A 16,281-nucleotide genomic window follows, 5' to 3' on the forward strand; every position below is an offset into this window, starting at 1 on the left:
TCTTCTGTGAATACACCCTGCTGCTGCATTACCTCGTTCTCAGTAAATGCAGGTTTAGGTACATGATAATGTCTAGTTTTGCCTGAAGAACACCAAAAATATCTTTCAGAACTGATTACCTAGGTGACAAAATGGCCAATGAACATCAAGCTAATTAATATACACTCAGACAACAAAAAAGTTATCTTCCATTGTTTTATATTAATGGGGGTCTACATTTGCTGGAAAATTCCAGGAAAGAGACTTTGGTAGGTCACAGAGGATGATAGCTCAATGCAACACATCTATGAAAAAGGCAAATTCAGTATCAGGAATTATTACAAAAGGATTTAAAATGTAACAGCAATGAGTGCTGCAATTATTTGTTAATGAATGTATTTGTCTAAACGCATTCTAGTAAATGCTTTCTGCAAGTGTAGATTCCTTAGAAGTGCCCTTAGAAGCTGCCTCTTCCCCAAATACAAGTATGAAGAAGCAAAAGAATTTCTACAGCCCATTCCATTTCATGTACTGCAAACATGGTATGCAGTTGCACTATGCACTATACTGGAATGCTGCCTTCTGTTACGAGGAAAACTACATGTACTATGTTTTAACCATGTCCCATTTTCCATGTAATCAGTGTAACCTGGGCTTCAAGCACATGCAATTTCAGTTTTCTAGGGACATGGAAAACCTTAACAAATATGGAGTATATCTATTAATTTATTCTGAAGTATAGGTGTTGTATGGAAGTTGTTAACCTGAGACTAGGTCTTTGGAAGAAAATGGTTGAACGTAGGTTCAGGTTGTAAGTATTGTAATATTTGGGGCCTAGCACAGAAATGTGTTTGCCAGAGCTGATTGGAAACACCTGTGGAATAGTCATTAAGTTCCTCAGAGGTTCGACCTTGGAGAGAGAGCTTTCAGAGAGCTCTGTGCTTGACTTTCTAGTTTTTCACACAACTGTAATGCCAATTAACGGCTTAGCCATGATTGGTTCTTGAGTTGCCAGGTTTTTTACTGAGGCCTGAAAAGATGGCTTCTCAACTCACTCAGTTCCCTCGCTTAGTTCTTCATCATGATACAAGTATGCAAGAGAGAAGCTGGAAGCTGCATGCTATTTTATTATCTTGGCAAGTCCTTACACTGAACCGACCAAGCATCAGAGAGAGCTTGCTTTCTGACAAATGGCTGAGATATGCAACAATGGAAACCACTTAGAGATGCTTAGGTAGCTAGCTCTTATGTTTTATATATGAATATTTAGATATGAATATTTAGATATTTAGCAACAGTAAGAATTTCTTGATTTAATACCTGTTCCTGAGCAAGAGTTCTTCATGCTTTTAGAGACACTCCTTACTTACAGGGCCGGATTGAGGGGGGGGCAGAGGGGGTAGTCTGCCCCCGGCACCGCCAGGGAGGGGGCGCCGGGAGCAGCTGCCAGCTGCTGGAGCATGCAGGCGGCAGCATGGGCAGCCTCGCATCCCCCTCGCTGCCTTTCACCTGCCCCGCGGGACAGGGGGCGGCCAGCTTGCCGCGCACCCCCTGTCCTGCAGGGCAGGCAAAGGGCAGTGCGGCCGCCCACGCTATTCGCCTGCCCCACAGGAGAGGGGGCAGCCAGCCGCCCCCTGTCCTGTGGGGCAGGCACATGGCATGGGCAGCCTCGCATCCCCCTCGCTGCCTTTCACCTGCCCCGCGGGACAGGGGGCGGCCAGCTTGCCGCGCACCCCCTGTCCTGCAGGGCAGGCAAAGGGCAGCGCGGCCGCACATGCTATTCACCTGCCCCACAGGAGAGGGGGCAGCCGGCCGCCCCCTGTCCTGCGGGGCAGGCACATGGCACGGGCAGCCTCGCAGCCCCCCGCGCTGCCTTTCACTTGCTCCACAGGACAGAGGGCGGCCGGCTTGCCATGCACCCCCTGTCCTGCAGGGCAGGCAAAGGGCAGCGCAGCCGCCTATGCCATTCGCCTGCTCCGCAGGAGAGGGGGCAGCCAGCTGCCCCCTGTCCTGCGGGGCAGGTGAATAGCACAGGGGGCCTCGCAGCAAGCTGGCTGCCCCGTCCCGCAGGGCAGGCAAAAGGCAGCGCGGGGAGCTGCGAGGCCCCCCCACACCATTCGCCTGCGGAGAAGCAAATGGCGCGGGTGGCTTCCCAGTCCCGCACGGTGTCTCCGGCACCCTGCGTGATGACGTCACCAAAATGACATCATCACACTACACCGGGAGTGCACGCGCGCGAGAGATCAAACTAGGGTTGCCCCGGGTGCCGGCAACCCTAGATCCGGCCCTGCTTACTTAATAAAGTTATAATTTACTAATCTGAGTCTAGAATTCATGTCTTGTGCATGGGTACATCCCAGAAATGAACCTGAGATTGGAAAGCCTGGGCTTTGGGGAAGGGAGAGCTTTCAGTCTCACAAATAAAGCAAACACGTCCTGCCTGCCTAGTTGCTGGAGTGGCTGTGATCAATGCCCAGAACTGGAAGGAGGCTGTGGGTTCCCTGCAAGTATACAGATATCCTATTTTCAGAAGTATTGGATTTCACACACCACATTTCAGGGCTTTGTTTCATCGAGAAGGAATGCTTCAACATCCCTGTGAGTTAGGCAGTGAGACAGTTGATAAATAAATCGTATGTAGGCCCCAGAAACCTGATTAAAGGATTCCATGTTTGGGCCGTTAGCAGAGTCTTTCATTTGGCATAGGAAGCATGATTATAGGTAGTTGTGAGCTGGTTCTGCTGGCTGGTCTACGTGCAGGAGAGAAAATAATAAATAATACTCTTGCTTTATATTTAGAAAAGAAATAATAGTTCTTTATTGTAGGAACTCCATTCTCTGATAGGAAACGAGGAGAGTCAGATCCTAACTACCTATCTAGTCAAAGGATGGGCATGAATGGTAGGACAAGTCCTGCATCCATGCTTCCAAGATGGAGGGAGGAGAAGGAGAGAGATGTTGCCTGGAACAATGCCAGGAAGAGAAGTGAGAGGAGGAAATCCTGAGAATAGCAATCTACATATCAAAGGATAGTCAGAGCAGTAAACAGTAAACAGAGCCCTGACCTTTCTGTCTTTCTAATTCTTTGGTTTGTCCCCCTCTGAAACTTGAGGAAAGGGATAGTGTTGAATCCTCCTCTTCCAACAACAGTCACTAGCAATGAGACAGTACAGAAAAGGCAAACAGGAAGGGAAATCCTGTGGTCCTACTGTGCCGGCTTACATCAACATCACATTCATGTAAAATAGGTTTGTACGCTTTCCCAGCAGCTAAGTAGAAAGAAAAGTGATACCGCTTAAAAGAAGAGATAATGTATCAGTACTGGCAGTAACTCCCAAAGCATCTAAGTCAACAAGACACTCACAATGTTGCATACTAATGATGGCTCCCCATTAGCCATGCACAGAACCTAACAATGCAGGGAGACAAAAGAACAAACCAATGACACCACTTTGCTCAGCATATAGACCAAGCACAATCTTGACTAACACAAAGACCTCACAAAGACTCTTCCTTAGAAGGAAACGTACATGTGGGACCCAAGGACTCCCCAACAGAAATATCAAATCCTGCTAAAAAAAATGCCCCTGCCAAGTGAATGCATGGTTTGTCAGGAAGAAAGAAAAGGAGCAATAATGGAAGCCACAACAGCACATTTACAAGGAACACTCCTCAAACCCCTCAGCAGGGAAGAACATGGAGATGGGAAGCAGGACATGAAGATTTGAGTCTTATAAAAGGAAATGTTGAAGTAACTACTAAAAAGCAAAACTCACCTTCAGAATGCCTGCTGCGCACAAGCATGTCAGAAGCAAATAAAGGAAGATCACAGGTAAAGTTAAAGTGCTTCTTCATACAGACATTCTATATATGACAGGTCAAGGTTAATTACACTTAGCCCATGTTCTGGTCTATTTGCATGTAGTAGCATACTTGCAAATAGCTCAGCAGCACAAATGTTAGGCATATATACTGCTAATGCTACACAAGGCTAAGTACTGATAAGCTGTTCTCCTTTTTTCTTTTTGCAAAAACACAAACTGACAGGTGTGCTGCTCACCATTAATCTGTAAATAGAAGGACATTTCCTGCGAGTCGTCTTCATTGAATGCTCGGACAGTGTATAAACCTCCTTCACTCTGTTTTACTCTTATGAGGGATAGGGTAGTTTGATACCTGTGCAACAGAGAAACTCACAATTATCAAGATGCTGGACAAATGGGCTAGTTCTGGTAGAAGTACAAAAACAGCTACATTCAAGGGGAGATTCAGGGCTGAGCTACATGTTATGTGGGAAATGCGGATCAAATTTCCTGTTTAATTTTTTTAAAGCAGCCACAACAGGCATACTTTGATTGGGCTGTTAGTGTGGGGTTTTGTTTAACCCCTTTCACTGCACTATCAATAGAAATTAGCCTACTAACTGCCATTAGACCAATAGTGAAAAAGATAGATACAATGGGTGCCAGTCTTTTCCTTATCAGGGCCAATAGTACCCTGAAGGTCCTGTGTGTTGATTTCTATTGAGAAAACATCATGGAGGAAAATATTAATTGTCCCCACTTTACACCATAACCCCAATACAAGGAAATGCACATTATTTTAGAAACACTGCATATATCATACTCACTACTCATAATTTGCTGGAACCTTCTACACATGTCTACATGAACACACATGAATACACTGTCTACAATTCAATTATCCACATGTCATGCAACAGAACAGGTGTCTGCCAAAGTCAGTTCTGACACTGATAAAATAAGACCTAACTAACATTATATGGGGGGATAGGAGGAACATGAGGACAATGAAACATATAGTTAGGCCCTAAGAGAGAGAGGGAGGAGATAGATTCACTCTCAAACTGGTAGTGTATCCAAAGCTGGTTGTGCCAATCATCTCATAGAGCTGCATATGCAGACCCAATACAACCAAAGGATCCACATGTTTAGCTTCAGACACATTTGTGCATTTGGGATCCGATATAGCAAGCAGATCCATGCACTGGAGCATGCTAGTGCTTCCCAACACAGATGAATTGTTGGTTTGGGGTGAATGCTGTATTCCATACTGTCAGTGGGGTTTCATTTTTGTATTTATTATGCCCAGCTGTTTGGGATCTCTGAGGAGTCTGAAGCCATTCCATCGAACTGATGATTGAGATGGCCTCTGACTGAAGTACTGACCCTGTGATTTCAACTTTTAATATTAAAACTTGGAATCTGTATTATATATGCCCAGCTAAACTTCATATATCCCAGCTGAGCTTTTTAGCAAAACATGCCTAGATGTGAAGCCTGGGACTTAATAGACAACTTTGCATTCTACATTCCACTTTCTCATTTTTTTTCCTGTCACCAAGCACTAAATTTATTTTGAGAGACTCAGGATTTTGCTTGCTGTATGTTCCAAGTAATGGTGCTACTATTTCAGCCCTCTTGGCAGAAACTGCAATGGTGTTTTTAAGTGGACCAGTAAAAGGCCTTTCTTGTGAACAGTTCTCTAGTGTCCAACAAACTAGGGTTGCCTCTTTCCTTTGCTCCAAGTGGAAACAAATCAAAACAATACCACAACCATTATGTATTTGCATGTGCGTGTTTATTTAAATAACAGTGCTTTTTTGTACTCATACATAAGGCTGTAGTGATTTTCATCAATCCCCCCCTCAGAACTTGGGAGCACCCCCAGAATAGGTGTTAGTCAGCACTCAGACCTGCTGAGTACCAACCTGTTTAAATATATGCAAATTAAAATGGCAAATTGCCAAATCCTGAAACCACAGGTAGAAAACACAAATATCTGGATGGCAGAGAATTCAGAGGTTGATTTAAAATTGCTACATTAGAGCATCCTTGATGATAGGTAGCTTACCTAGTTTCTGACACATTCCTAGTGCTTATGGCAAATCCCCTGTTGCCCTCTAAAATCAGGGGCTGATTATTCTGGAGCCATATGACAGTTGGGACTGGATAGGCTTCAATCTGCACATGGAAAGTGCAACTTTTATGCAGTTCGGCATAAACAGTGTCATTCAGAATATTGTGGAAGCTCACAAATCCACGCTCTGTATAAAACAGAATGGAACAGAATAGTTACGCAGAAGCAAAGTTCCCTTTGGCTTCACCTGTTGGGAGGGCAGGGAAGTGTTTGAATGTATGGATGCTGATGGGAGACACAGAAGAAGAGTAGAATGGGGATCTGATTCTGCAATTATCCTTCTTAATAATATGATGAAGTATGAACCTATTTCTGTCAAGAAAAACATTAATGTCAACATGAATATTCCAATTTAGGAGACCTGTGATTTGGATTTCTGAATTTTAAGATAATACTCCCACCCCTAAGAAATGTCCTTTTGAGACTGCCATGAGACACTTTACATAGTGATGGTACATGTAAAATAAGAGATGCTCAAAATTAGGCTTACAACAGCAGGCTACCAATCAACTAACATTAAAACAAAAACAAAAAAACAAAAAACCACCCCCGGAACAGCTAGACCTGTTGGATTCAATACCCTGAAAAGTATGAAGCACAAGTGTCGCTTTATATTTTAAGAAGCCTTGGGGTTTAAGTATCTCAAGGGTCAAACTGAAGTTTTTGACAAACGTACCAATCACTCGGATAAAGATTTCTTTTTTCTCTTTTTGATCATGGTAGGTATCAGTGGCTTCACAGATATACAACCCTTCATCTTCTAACTCCGCATTGTGGATTGTTAGGATGGAACTAGTATAATGGCTGATCCCTGGCAAAATGTCTGTCACAGGTTGTACCTGCTTGCCTGCCTGCAAAGGGAAGTGAGGAGAATATACCAAGTGTAAGTAGTATTGCACAGAGCAGATATTTTTCAAGCACATTAACAGAATGTTAAACTCATCTGTATGTTTGCAGCCAATATCTGTATTTAAATATTTAAAGACAAATTGCATTAAAATACTTATAGGAATAATTCAGTGAAGTATATTTTACTTGTCTACTATTCATACATTACTGGTTTCTCTTTGCCATTATTTGGATGTATTTGTTTTCTAACAAAAGAGAATATCTGATAGAGGAAAGTCATCAAAAGAAAGCTCTCCGGCAGTGTTCTATCCCCCCCCCCGACCCCCCCCGCTTCTTCTTGTCCAACAATAGGATGCTTTCTCTTTCTCTTGCCATACATTTGCTAATAACACAGAGTTCTCAGAACTGACTAAACATTTCCACCATTCCAATGCAATGTTTTCAGATTCAAAAGTGGGTTGCAGAAGGATAAGAATCACAAAGTCAAACCTTTTCAGTTAATGCTGAAAGGGAAAGACACCCCCCACCCCCATTTTGAGTCTATAGTTACTGAGGGATTTGGGGCTTCATGGGTTGATTAATTTTCATCCTATCTTGTACCAGGTGTTGAGAGATACAGTCTCATTAATAATAATAATAATAATAATAATAATAATAATAATATGATTTATATATCACCCTTGACAACTTAATGCCCACTCAGAGCAGTTTACAAAGTATGCCATTATTATCCCCACAACAAAACACCCTGTGAGGTGGGTGAGGCTGAGAGAGCTCCAGAGAGCCATGACTAGCCCAAGGTCACCCAGCTGGCTTCAAGTGGAGGAGTGGGGAATCAAACCCGGCTTTCCAGATTAGAGTCCTGCGCTCTTTACCTCTACACCAAACTGGCTCTCACCACTACACAAAACTGTTCTTAACCACTACACCAAACTGTTGCTTTGTTCTTCCTTAAATAAAGATATTAGGTCAACTTGTATGCCTGTGGAATTCTGGATGAAATCTTGCCCTTCCAGAGTCATCAGTAATAAAGGGGAACCTCTGCTATAGGGATATACAATCAATCTTACTAAGTGAAGCTAACAGTCTATATAGTCCAATATCTTGCTTCCAAATAGCCAGTTGTGGGTGCTTTAGAGGATTATAGGTGCACAAAAGTTTCCCAGAGTAATCCTTCAGGATTTTGATAATCTGAGAGACTATATATTATCTCTTAGACAGACAGACCATGAATGCCTACTATAGAGATATATGAATGACACAAAACAAATGGTACTCAAATTGCTGAGTGTGAAGGATGCTTAGAGTGGCTCCTGCCTTTTGGAAGAGAAGCATTATTTTGCTCTATCTCTTTTATGAAAGGAGGTAGCTAGGTACATCCTTCTTGTACATTCTGGCCAGCCCTTTTCTGACAAAGTTTTCCTGTATGGCCTATCACAAGGCAGTGTGGAATTAGATAGTCACTTAGATAGTCACTTACATTAGATAGTTGCTGAAGTCTTTCTCAGATTTGGCCAGGAGAAGAATCTTAGTTCAGTTACTTTACACTGCAAATGTAGGCGAATTAAATCTGTTCCAGAGGGAGACTGGTTAAGATCCAACTAGGGGTTGGCAGGATTAGTGCTGGTTCACTGATTCAACCTGAGCTTTCTATGGATGGGGAGAGGAAACCAAACCAGACATTGAGGCTTGACTGAAACCTTGGGTAGGAACTCTCTTGGCCTGAACCTGCATGTTGAGTGGTATGGGATGAGCATCTCTCACCACATTTTGGTGTGCTGGCTGTGATGTGTGGAGAAGCCAAGTTACTGCTCCAAGCTCAGAGCCAGGTAGGATTACCTAAATGCTGCTAAACACTCTGAGTAGTCTCTTAAGGATCCCACATTAAAAAATGGGAATGAGTTATTTAGTTGCAATTTAGCTGTTAAAAAGTTTAATAAGCCCTAGTTCAACCCATATAAGATGCCAGGAATCTTTCTTTTTGGATGTGGAGACAAATAAAAATATTAAAGAATGGCACTTGGTACCTGAACATGGTCACTAAAAAACCATAGGAACAACCAGCACATACAGCTATTCATATTGCGTTGTCTGTCTGAGAATGTGTCTACTTTTCCTCTATGGCCCAGTCATTGCTCTCAGATAGTTGCAACAGAGATAGTAACCAACTGCCCCTCATGTACTGAGAGGAGTGCTTCATAGTTCATCATATTTGCTGTGTCAAGATAATGAGAGTATAATTACAAAAACCTACAAACAAGCTCTAAACCACACATTTGCTTACCATCTGGCCAGGATATTTCCAAGTGTAATCTATCAATTCAATGTTTTTCACTGCACACATTACGGTGATATTTTCACTCCGCTTCACAAGAGTCTGTACAGCACTGATAGAAACATTGATCACAGAAGTTGGAGAGGAAGGCACTGAAAAGGAGAAAAACTCAAGTTAACATGGAAGGGATCCAAGCTAGAGTAGTTAAAGGAAGAGAGATCCACATGACTAAAAATCAGTCCAGGTGGTACACCAAGTTCAATACACAAAACACCTGTTTTCTGGCTTCATTGTGAGAGAGTTGTCTGATTTTCCACTCTACAAACAGTTCAATTTTCAGCCCATCAGGATTTGAGCTATTTTTTCAGGCCTGAGACCTGGTATGAGTTGTTGGAGACTAGACTCAGTCCTAAGGTTATGATGACTATTTTCCCTTCTTCTGTTTATGTCACAATGTGTGTGTGTGTGTGTATACACACACACACACACATATTTATTTGCTGGCTTTGAACAATCTTGCTTTTTCTATAGAAACATAGTGGTGGTGAAAAATGCTGTCAAATCATAAATGATTTATGGTGACCCCTGCTGTGGTTTTCAAGACATAGAAACAGATCTGATTTTTTTGTATGAAGCAGGCCTCAACAAAAGCAACCAATAAGAGGCAAAGGAATGGCCTTTTATTAATTTATTGATTTAATTTTTTATCATTCTCCCCATAAACGGGCTCAGAGCAGATTAAAACATGAATCAATAATTACAATAAAAGCAACATTAAAATAATAAAATACATTTGGACAGCAACTCAAGTTGCTCAACCCCCATCCAAAAACATTCCATGAAGTGGGAACAGGCATAATATATTAATATTCCAGTGGGAAACCAGGATGAGAGAGTTTTTCAAACTCCCCCTCCCCAACAGAAGACCAGCATGGAAGCCCGGAAGCCTGCCAGTACCTCGATCTCAGCCATTTGCCTGGCGGAACATCTCCATCTTGCAGGCCCGGTGAAAAGGTAGTAAATCTTGCCTGGCCTTTGTTTCAATGGACAGAGAGTTCCACCAGGTTGGTGTCAGAACCAAAAAGGTTCTGGCCCTGGTCGAGGCCAAGTGAGTATCCTTGGAGCAGGGAACCACCAGCAGCTGTTTGTCGGCTGAACAGAGCACCCTCCGGGGAACATATGGTGAGAGATGGTCCCACAGATATGCTGGTCTCAGTCTGCTAAGGCTTTATAGGTTAAGACCAAAACCTTGAACCTAATCTGGAACTCCACTGGGAGTCAGTGCAGCTGATGCAGAACCGGTGTTATATGTACCCTATACGTACTATGCCACTCTCAAGAGTAGTAGGAGAAATGCTGTATATTTTAGGAAAGGCCATTGTGACAACTCAGAGCACACACAATTTGTTATCTTTGGCTTTTGGCTGCAGCAGGTTCTTTTCTTGATGATAACATAAACCTTTTCTCGCTTGGTGGGAGTATGTGGGGAGAATGGATGCAAGGGTACATTAGAGATTTCAATTTTGCATACATATTAGTTGGTAGTAGTCATTTTTCAAAAATTATTACTTATTATTTAACAGCATGGTGTATGTGGGAAAGTAATGTTTTTATTGACCAATCAATAGTTATATGCAGTGCTTTTTTTCTGGGGGTACGCAGGGGTACGCATACCCCTAAACATTTTGTGACTCTAAGGGAAGAAAGTAAAAAATTTTAAATGTTGGAATTCCCGCTAAACCAACTCCAAACGTATTATGCATATTTATGTGATTTGTGAAGTTTTATGTAGCGTATGTTGGCAACAAAGATGTTTAGTTGTATTTAAACTCACTAGGAGCGCTGTTCGTCTTACAAAAAATGGAACGTCTTTGAGCACTGAACACGCCACCGAGATCGCTGGCATAACTGGTGATCATTAGGGTGCAGACAAATACAAACAAGTCTTCTCTAAGCCACTTGGAGCTCTGGTAGTTGGAATCTAGCACGGTGATTGGTCAGTCTTGTTGCTACTCCCGATGGTGGCGACCAATTTGTGTATTTGTGTACGTTTTGCGCAGAGTGCAAAGAGTTTGTCTATACCCAAACTCCTTTGAGTTTGTTTAAGCCTTCGGTGTATGTAAATTCATGGTTTTTGAAATCTGGTGACGGACACCAAATGCAAGCAGAGGAATCGGGAAGATGTTAGTGAACACAACCTCATGCCAATCTGGAAGTTATTGTGAGCTGTGTAATATGAGGTAATACATGTTCTTGGTAATTTTGTCCATTGACTGCATTTATTTTTTCCGATTTGAACTATAAAATGGTGATTTTCTTGAGTCAAACTGAGAGTACCCCTAAATATTTTTTAAGAAAAAAAGCACTGGTTATATGTACAGAATTCTGATGTTTATTAAATAGTTAGAGATGAATTCTGAATTCTATTTTACTGACAAATTATGTCCTTTCTTCTTTTTTCTCTTCCCTGTTTTTAGACTGTGTGTTCTTTCTCTCCCATTCTTGAAGTCTTGTAACTCAGTGTCTCTGTTATTTGGCAGTCAGTTATCAGTCAGCTTCCCTTCCCCTGCCCCAACATTCTTTTGACTTATTGCTTGCTTTCATTGGCTGCCTTACTTTGTCTGGTGCTTTCAAAATCTCTTTTTGTTTTGTCACAGCAGTTGTGGGTAATTCTTGTTCCATCTTTGTATCAGCTAACAGTGTTATTTGCTTATGTTTATTTCTTTGGTATCCATTGAATGGGGTGGGGGTGGGGAATGGAGGTACATACATCCTTGGGACGAATAACCATTGCCTTCCTTATTTCTACTCTTCCATCCTTTCATAACAAAGGATTAAAAATGTTTGGGATTAAAATTATCTTTCCTGGAGATAATAGGGGGATGTATTCTTTTGATGTTTTACTTTCCCCTGTGGCAAAGAGATTATTTCCCTATTCTGCTTACCATTACAGATAGTCAAATGATTGAAAGTAAACAAATTGAAACTGAACCCAGACATGATGGAAGTGATGCTGGTTGGGAAAGCAAAGATCTTGAAGGTCATTATGCTCCCCACTTTCTACAGAGTTTGTCTGACCCCTGCAAACTCAGTTAAGAGCCTAGGGGTTATACTAGATCCAGTGCTACTACTAGAAGCAAGTTAAGGCAGCTGCAAAAAAATGCTTTCTATAAACTCCATCTAGCCTGTAAGATGGTGCCCTCCTGGACACGGCTGATCTGGCTACCTGGATCCATGCCATGGTAACACTGAGACTTGACTACTATAATGCACTGTACAGAGGCCTCCCTTCCAAGCAATGCTGCAGCTCGATTATTATTGGGAGCTAGGCAGAGCATGCATATTACTCCCAATCTGCAGTCATTCTACTGGCTACCCATCAATTACTAGGCTTAATTCAAGGTATTGGCTACCACATACAAAGCTTTTCATGGTATTGGTCTCTCCTATGTTTCGCCACGACAGCTTCAGTTATCCAAACAGGGCCTCCTGCAGGTGCCACCCTGCAAATGGGCAAAATCAACAACTGCCGGTACTTGTGCATTCTCTGTGGTGGCCCCCACTTTGTGGAACGGCGTACCTGAAGAGGTCAGGAAAGCTCCCAATGTCTTGGCTTTCTGGAAATTATGCAAAACTGAATTATTCAAGAGGGCTTTTTACTCAGATAGGAGGGCTGTACTTTAAGATGGTGGTCTCAAAAAGATGCATTAGTAAAGGGGCAGGAACTATGGACTATATGGTGAATATGATCCTACTGGGTAGCTTCTGTGTTGTTTAATATGTCGGGCTTAGAATTTGCTGTGCTGTATGTGCTGTGCTCTATTGGATTTCTGCTTGTTTTCAAATCCTCCAGGACATCTTAGGAGGAATATCCCATATGGCCAGTTTCTGAGGCTCAGACAGAATGACATGGGATTATGAGAACATGTGCAAGGAAATGAACATATAATTCAGACATAGGGAATACCCTGAAGATATAATCAGTGAGGCAAAAGATTGGGCAGAGAGAAAGGATAGAGCAGGTCTCCTACAGGGCCCCCAAAAGCTACACAAAACCGGTATGGTGTGGGCCCTAGAATATACACCCCTGGCCAACTCTATCAGGAGGATTGTCCTGAAACATTGGGATCTTATCGGTGACATCCTGGGTTGTGAAATCCACCTCTTTGTGGGATTAAGAAGAACCAACAACAAACTCTACCAGCTGGACATTTCCGTTGTAGATGTAAACTTGTCCCCATGTATTAGAGGGATCAGAGTTCCTACTACCAGGTGCACAACAGAGTATACTTTTAAGACATTCTCCTCGTGCAACACATCCAGTGTTGTGCAGTTGTCAGAAATTATATATAGGTAGTACTAGCAAATCAGTGAGGGTTAGGATTCTAGAACATCAATCCGGAATAAAAAATAGGGTTGCAGACGCACATGCAGTCTCTCATTTCAGTGAGGCTAAACATCATGAGAACGGTTTTAGGTCCTTAGTTTTGTGTGTGGTTAAGAGAGTGCAGAGTCATAATATTCAAAAAGAGCTATGTAGGCAGGAGGCATATTGGATCTTCAAATTATATTCTATTGTTCCTCATGGGCTCAATATGCACATTGATTTTTCCCAAGGAACTTTAAATTGTAAGCCCTTTTGGGACAGGGGAAGTGCCTTCATGATTAAAGGAAATTTGTGTTCTTGCGCCTTGTAGCCTGCCGGGAGGATGAGATTGATGATATGATATATGTGGCATGAATTGTTGTTGGCTGTATTTGTTTTACTTGCCATTCTTGTAAAATGTAAACTGGTTGTAATCTTGGCGTTTAATATTGTATATAATATTGTATATTTAAGCAGCTGTAACCCTTGAGGAAAGTCTGTCTGAAACAGGCATGCAAGCCAGCTCCCTGTCAGGACAACAGAGCCCCTCCACTTTCCAGCAATTGCTCCAATTAGAAGCGTAATATGCCCTTTGCTTTCAGTTGAACTATCTATTTCTACACTAATAGATGGTTTGTGTTGAACTTGGACAAGTTAGTTTGTATTGTTTAGAAGCAAGATTGTGGCATGTGACCATCTGTAAACTGATTAAACATTCTGCCTGCTTTGACTCCTGTTTTTGGCAGGACCGCAGTTTCTTAAGGCTAATGGAGCTAGAAGTATTGACTGTGCAGCCTTGAGTACTTGATCACTTTATTAATTGTATACTTTTGCACTTTACAAAGACTTTACAATATATTTCAATACAAGATAGTTTGCTACATGGTATTTATTCATGTGTTAATGAGTTTGTGTAGTTAGTTTGTCATGGTTTACATGTTGTTCTAGTCTTTCCTGTGAATCTCTCTCTGCTTTGTGCTTTGTTTTCAAATCTTTGCAAATTTGCATTTATATACCCTATTACATAGTCTATTGAAATGTCTCTCTATTTGATTGTATAGACTAATCTGCCTTAAGTCTCAGTGAGAAATGTGGTCTATAAAAACATAGATAATAAGTAGCTGCAGAACATGTTTGACTTGCTGACAGAAAAAATAGACATAAATTCTGATGCCATTTGTTCATGGTTTGGGGATTAAGAAGTTTCTTGCCAACATCCTCTTCTACTGATGCTTTCATTATGTTGATGACTGGCAGAAAAGCAGATTTTTTTTCTGTTGAAATTTTCCTATGAGTTGAACATGTTTGGCAATCACAAGTTCGAACCTGTGACAGTTTGAATTGAATCAATGAAAATGTGAATTTCTCCATTCCTGCAGGAGCAAACTGGGAAAAGGCTCACCTTGGATCCTGTAGACATAGTATGCTTCAGAGTCAATTTCCTGGTCATCCAGTGTTGCCCTGCATACAAAGGTCTTGTCTTCAAAGTACCCCTTAAAGCCTTGCTTATTGTTATAAGTGGCTAAAATTGGGTCCTCGGTCCTTCTTTCATAAAGGGTCACTGTTGTGTTTGGATCTGTCACACGGCATGGGATAATGTCCTCAGTGTGGCCTGTGCTGAACACAAATAGGTCCTCTGGAGTGCTAGGAAGGAAGGGCAAAGATGGGTCTGTAAGAGCAAAGGGTGCAGAGAGAAACCCGTCAGTTGTGAAATAGCAATAATGAGTTCCAGTAAAAAAACACAGGGATTTCCACTTCTGACATGGAATATCTATAAAGATAGCGTCAAAACATCTGTATTCTTTTAGCAGTTGCCTAGTTGAAGATTAAATGAGACCTAAACATGGGTGAAACTGATCAGGTACAATTTGGAACATAGTACCAGCATAAAGTTTCTTGTAATATTAGAACCCACATGGACTAACCACTGTGTTGCAAAATTCATTTAGCTTGGAGGATGGCCCTTTTGCCTGATCAAGCTGATCTTGCCACAAGGATCCATGCCAAAGTAACTTTCAGGCTAGATGACTGTAATGTTTAATTTTTATATCAATGATTTTGTTCAGGCCATGAATTCAAAGAATTCCTTTCCCCCATCATTGGCCGATTGGAAAATCTCTGCTTTATTGTATACAGATGACATAGCAATAGTGTCATTTACCCAAACTGGTCTTAGAAGATTGTTAACCAGCTTGGTGGACTACTGTGATAGGGAGGAATTAAGCATCTACTACACCAAAACAAAAATTGTTGTCTTTGGCAACAACTGTCTTAAGCACAGATGGTCAGTTAATGCCCATGAAATAAAGCAATGCAAATATCTTGGCATAGTTTTCCAGGGGTCCCTGGCAGGCACACCTTAATACTACTTTATCGACTATGTGACACGCTATGGGTATTATTTTAAAATTCTTTTTCTCCAAGGGTGGCCATTTAGTCCCACTGGCCCTAAAGGGTTTCAGGGCAAGGTGATAGTGCAACTTCTATATGGGGCAGAAATTTGGGAGTGGAATGAATTTTTTTTTAAAGCAATTAGAAATTATTCAGAACTCCTTTCTAAGGAAAATCTCAGGCCTCCCGCAGGGAACCCCCACATCTCATTTAAGACTGGAACTTGGTCTGTCATCAATTACATCAAGAGTGCATTGGAATATATTAAAATGTTATAAAAAGCTTGACAGCATCCCAGGTGACCATTTGGTAAAATACAGTTTCCAGTATTATAGTGACATGAACCAGTGGTCTAAACTACTATCACCTATTTGTATTCCCTGCCCTCTCTGGAGATAGTAAAGCACTGGGATTTAGGTAAAATATGGGAGTGAATTTTTGGCGAGGATGCCTTAGGTGATATTAACCAAGTATGCCGCTC

General features: G+C 41.8%; 1 protein-coding gene across 1 annotated transcript in view; it reads right to left on the bottom strand.

Moving 5' to 3' along the window:
* The window catches only part of PDGFRB (platelet derived growth factor receptor beta), a 111,415-nt gene that overhangs the window by 34,965 nt on the left and 60,169 nt on the right, over positions 1 to 16,281 (bottom strand). Inside the window, exons 4-8 of the mRNA XM_054976215.1 lie at positions 14,812 to 15,078; positions 9,053 to 9,195; positions 6,596 to 6,770; positions 5,854 to 6,046; positions 4,040 to 4,155 (exon numbers count right to left, since the gene is read on the bottom strand). Coding sequence (XP_054832190.1) covers positions 4,040 to 4,155; positions 5,854 to 6,046; positions 6,596 to 6,770; positions 9,053 to 9,195; positions 14,812 to 15,078 — 894 coding nt within the window. The remainder of the gene's footprint in view (positions 1 to 4,039; positions 4,156 to 5,853; positions 6,047 to 6,595; positions 6,771 to 9,052; positions 9,196 to 14,811; positions 15,079 to 16,281) is intronic.

Source organism: Eublepharis macularius, chromosome 4 (genome assembly GCF_028583425.1).
Source record: "Eublepharis macularius isolate TG4126 chromosome 4, MPM_Emac_v1.0, whole genome shotgun sequence".
Classification (NCBI taxonomy): domain Eukaryota; kingdom Metazoa; phylum Chordata; class Lepidosauria; order Squamata; family Eublepharidae; genus Eublepharis; species Eublepharis macularius.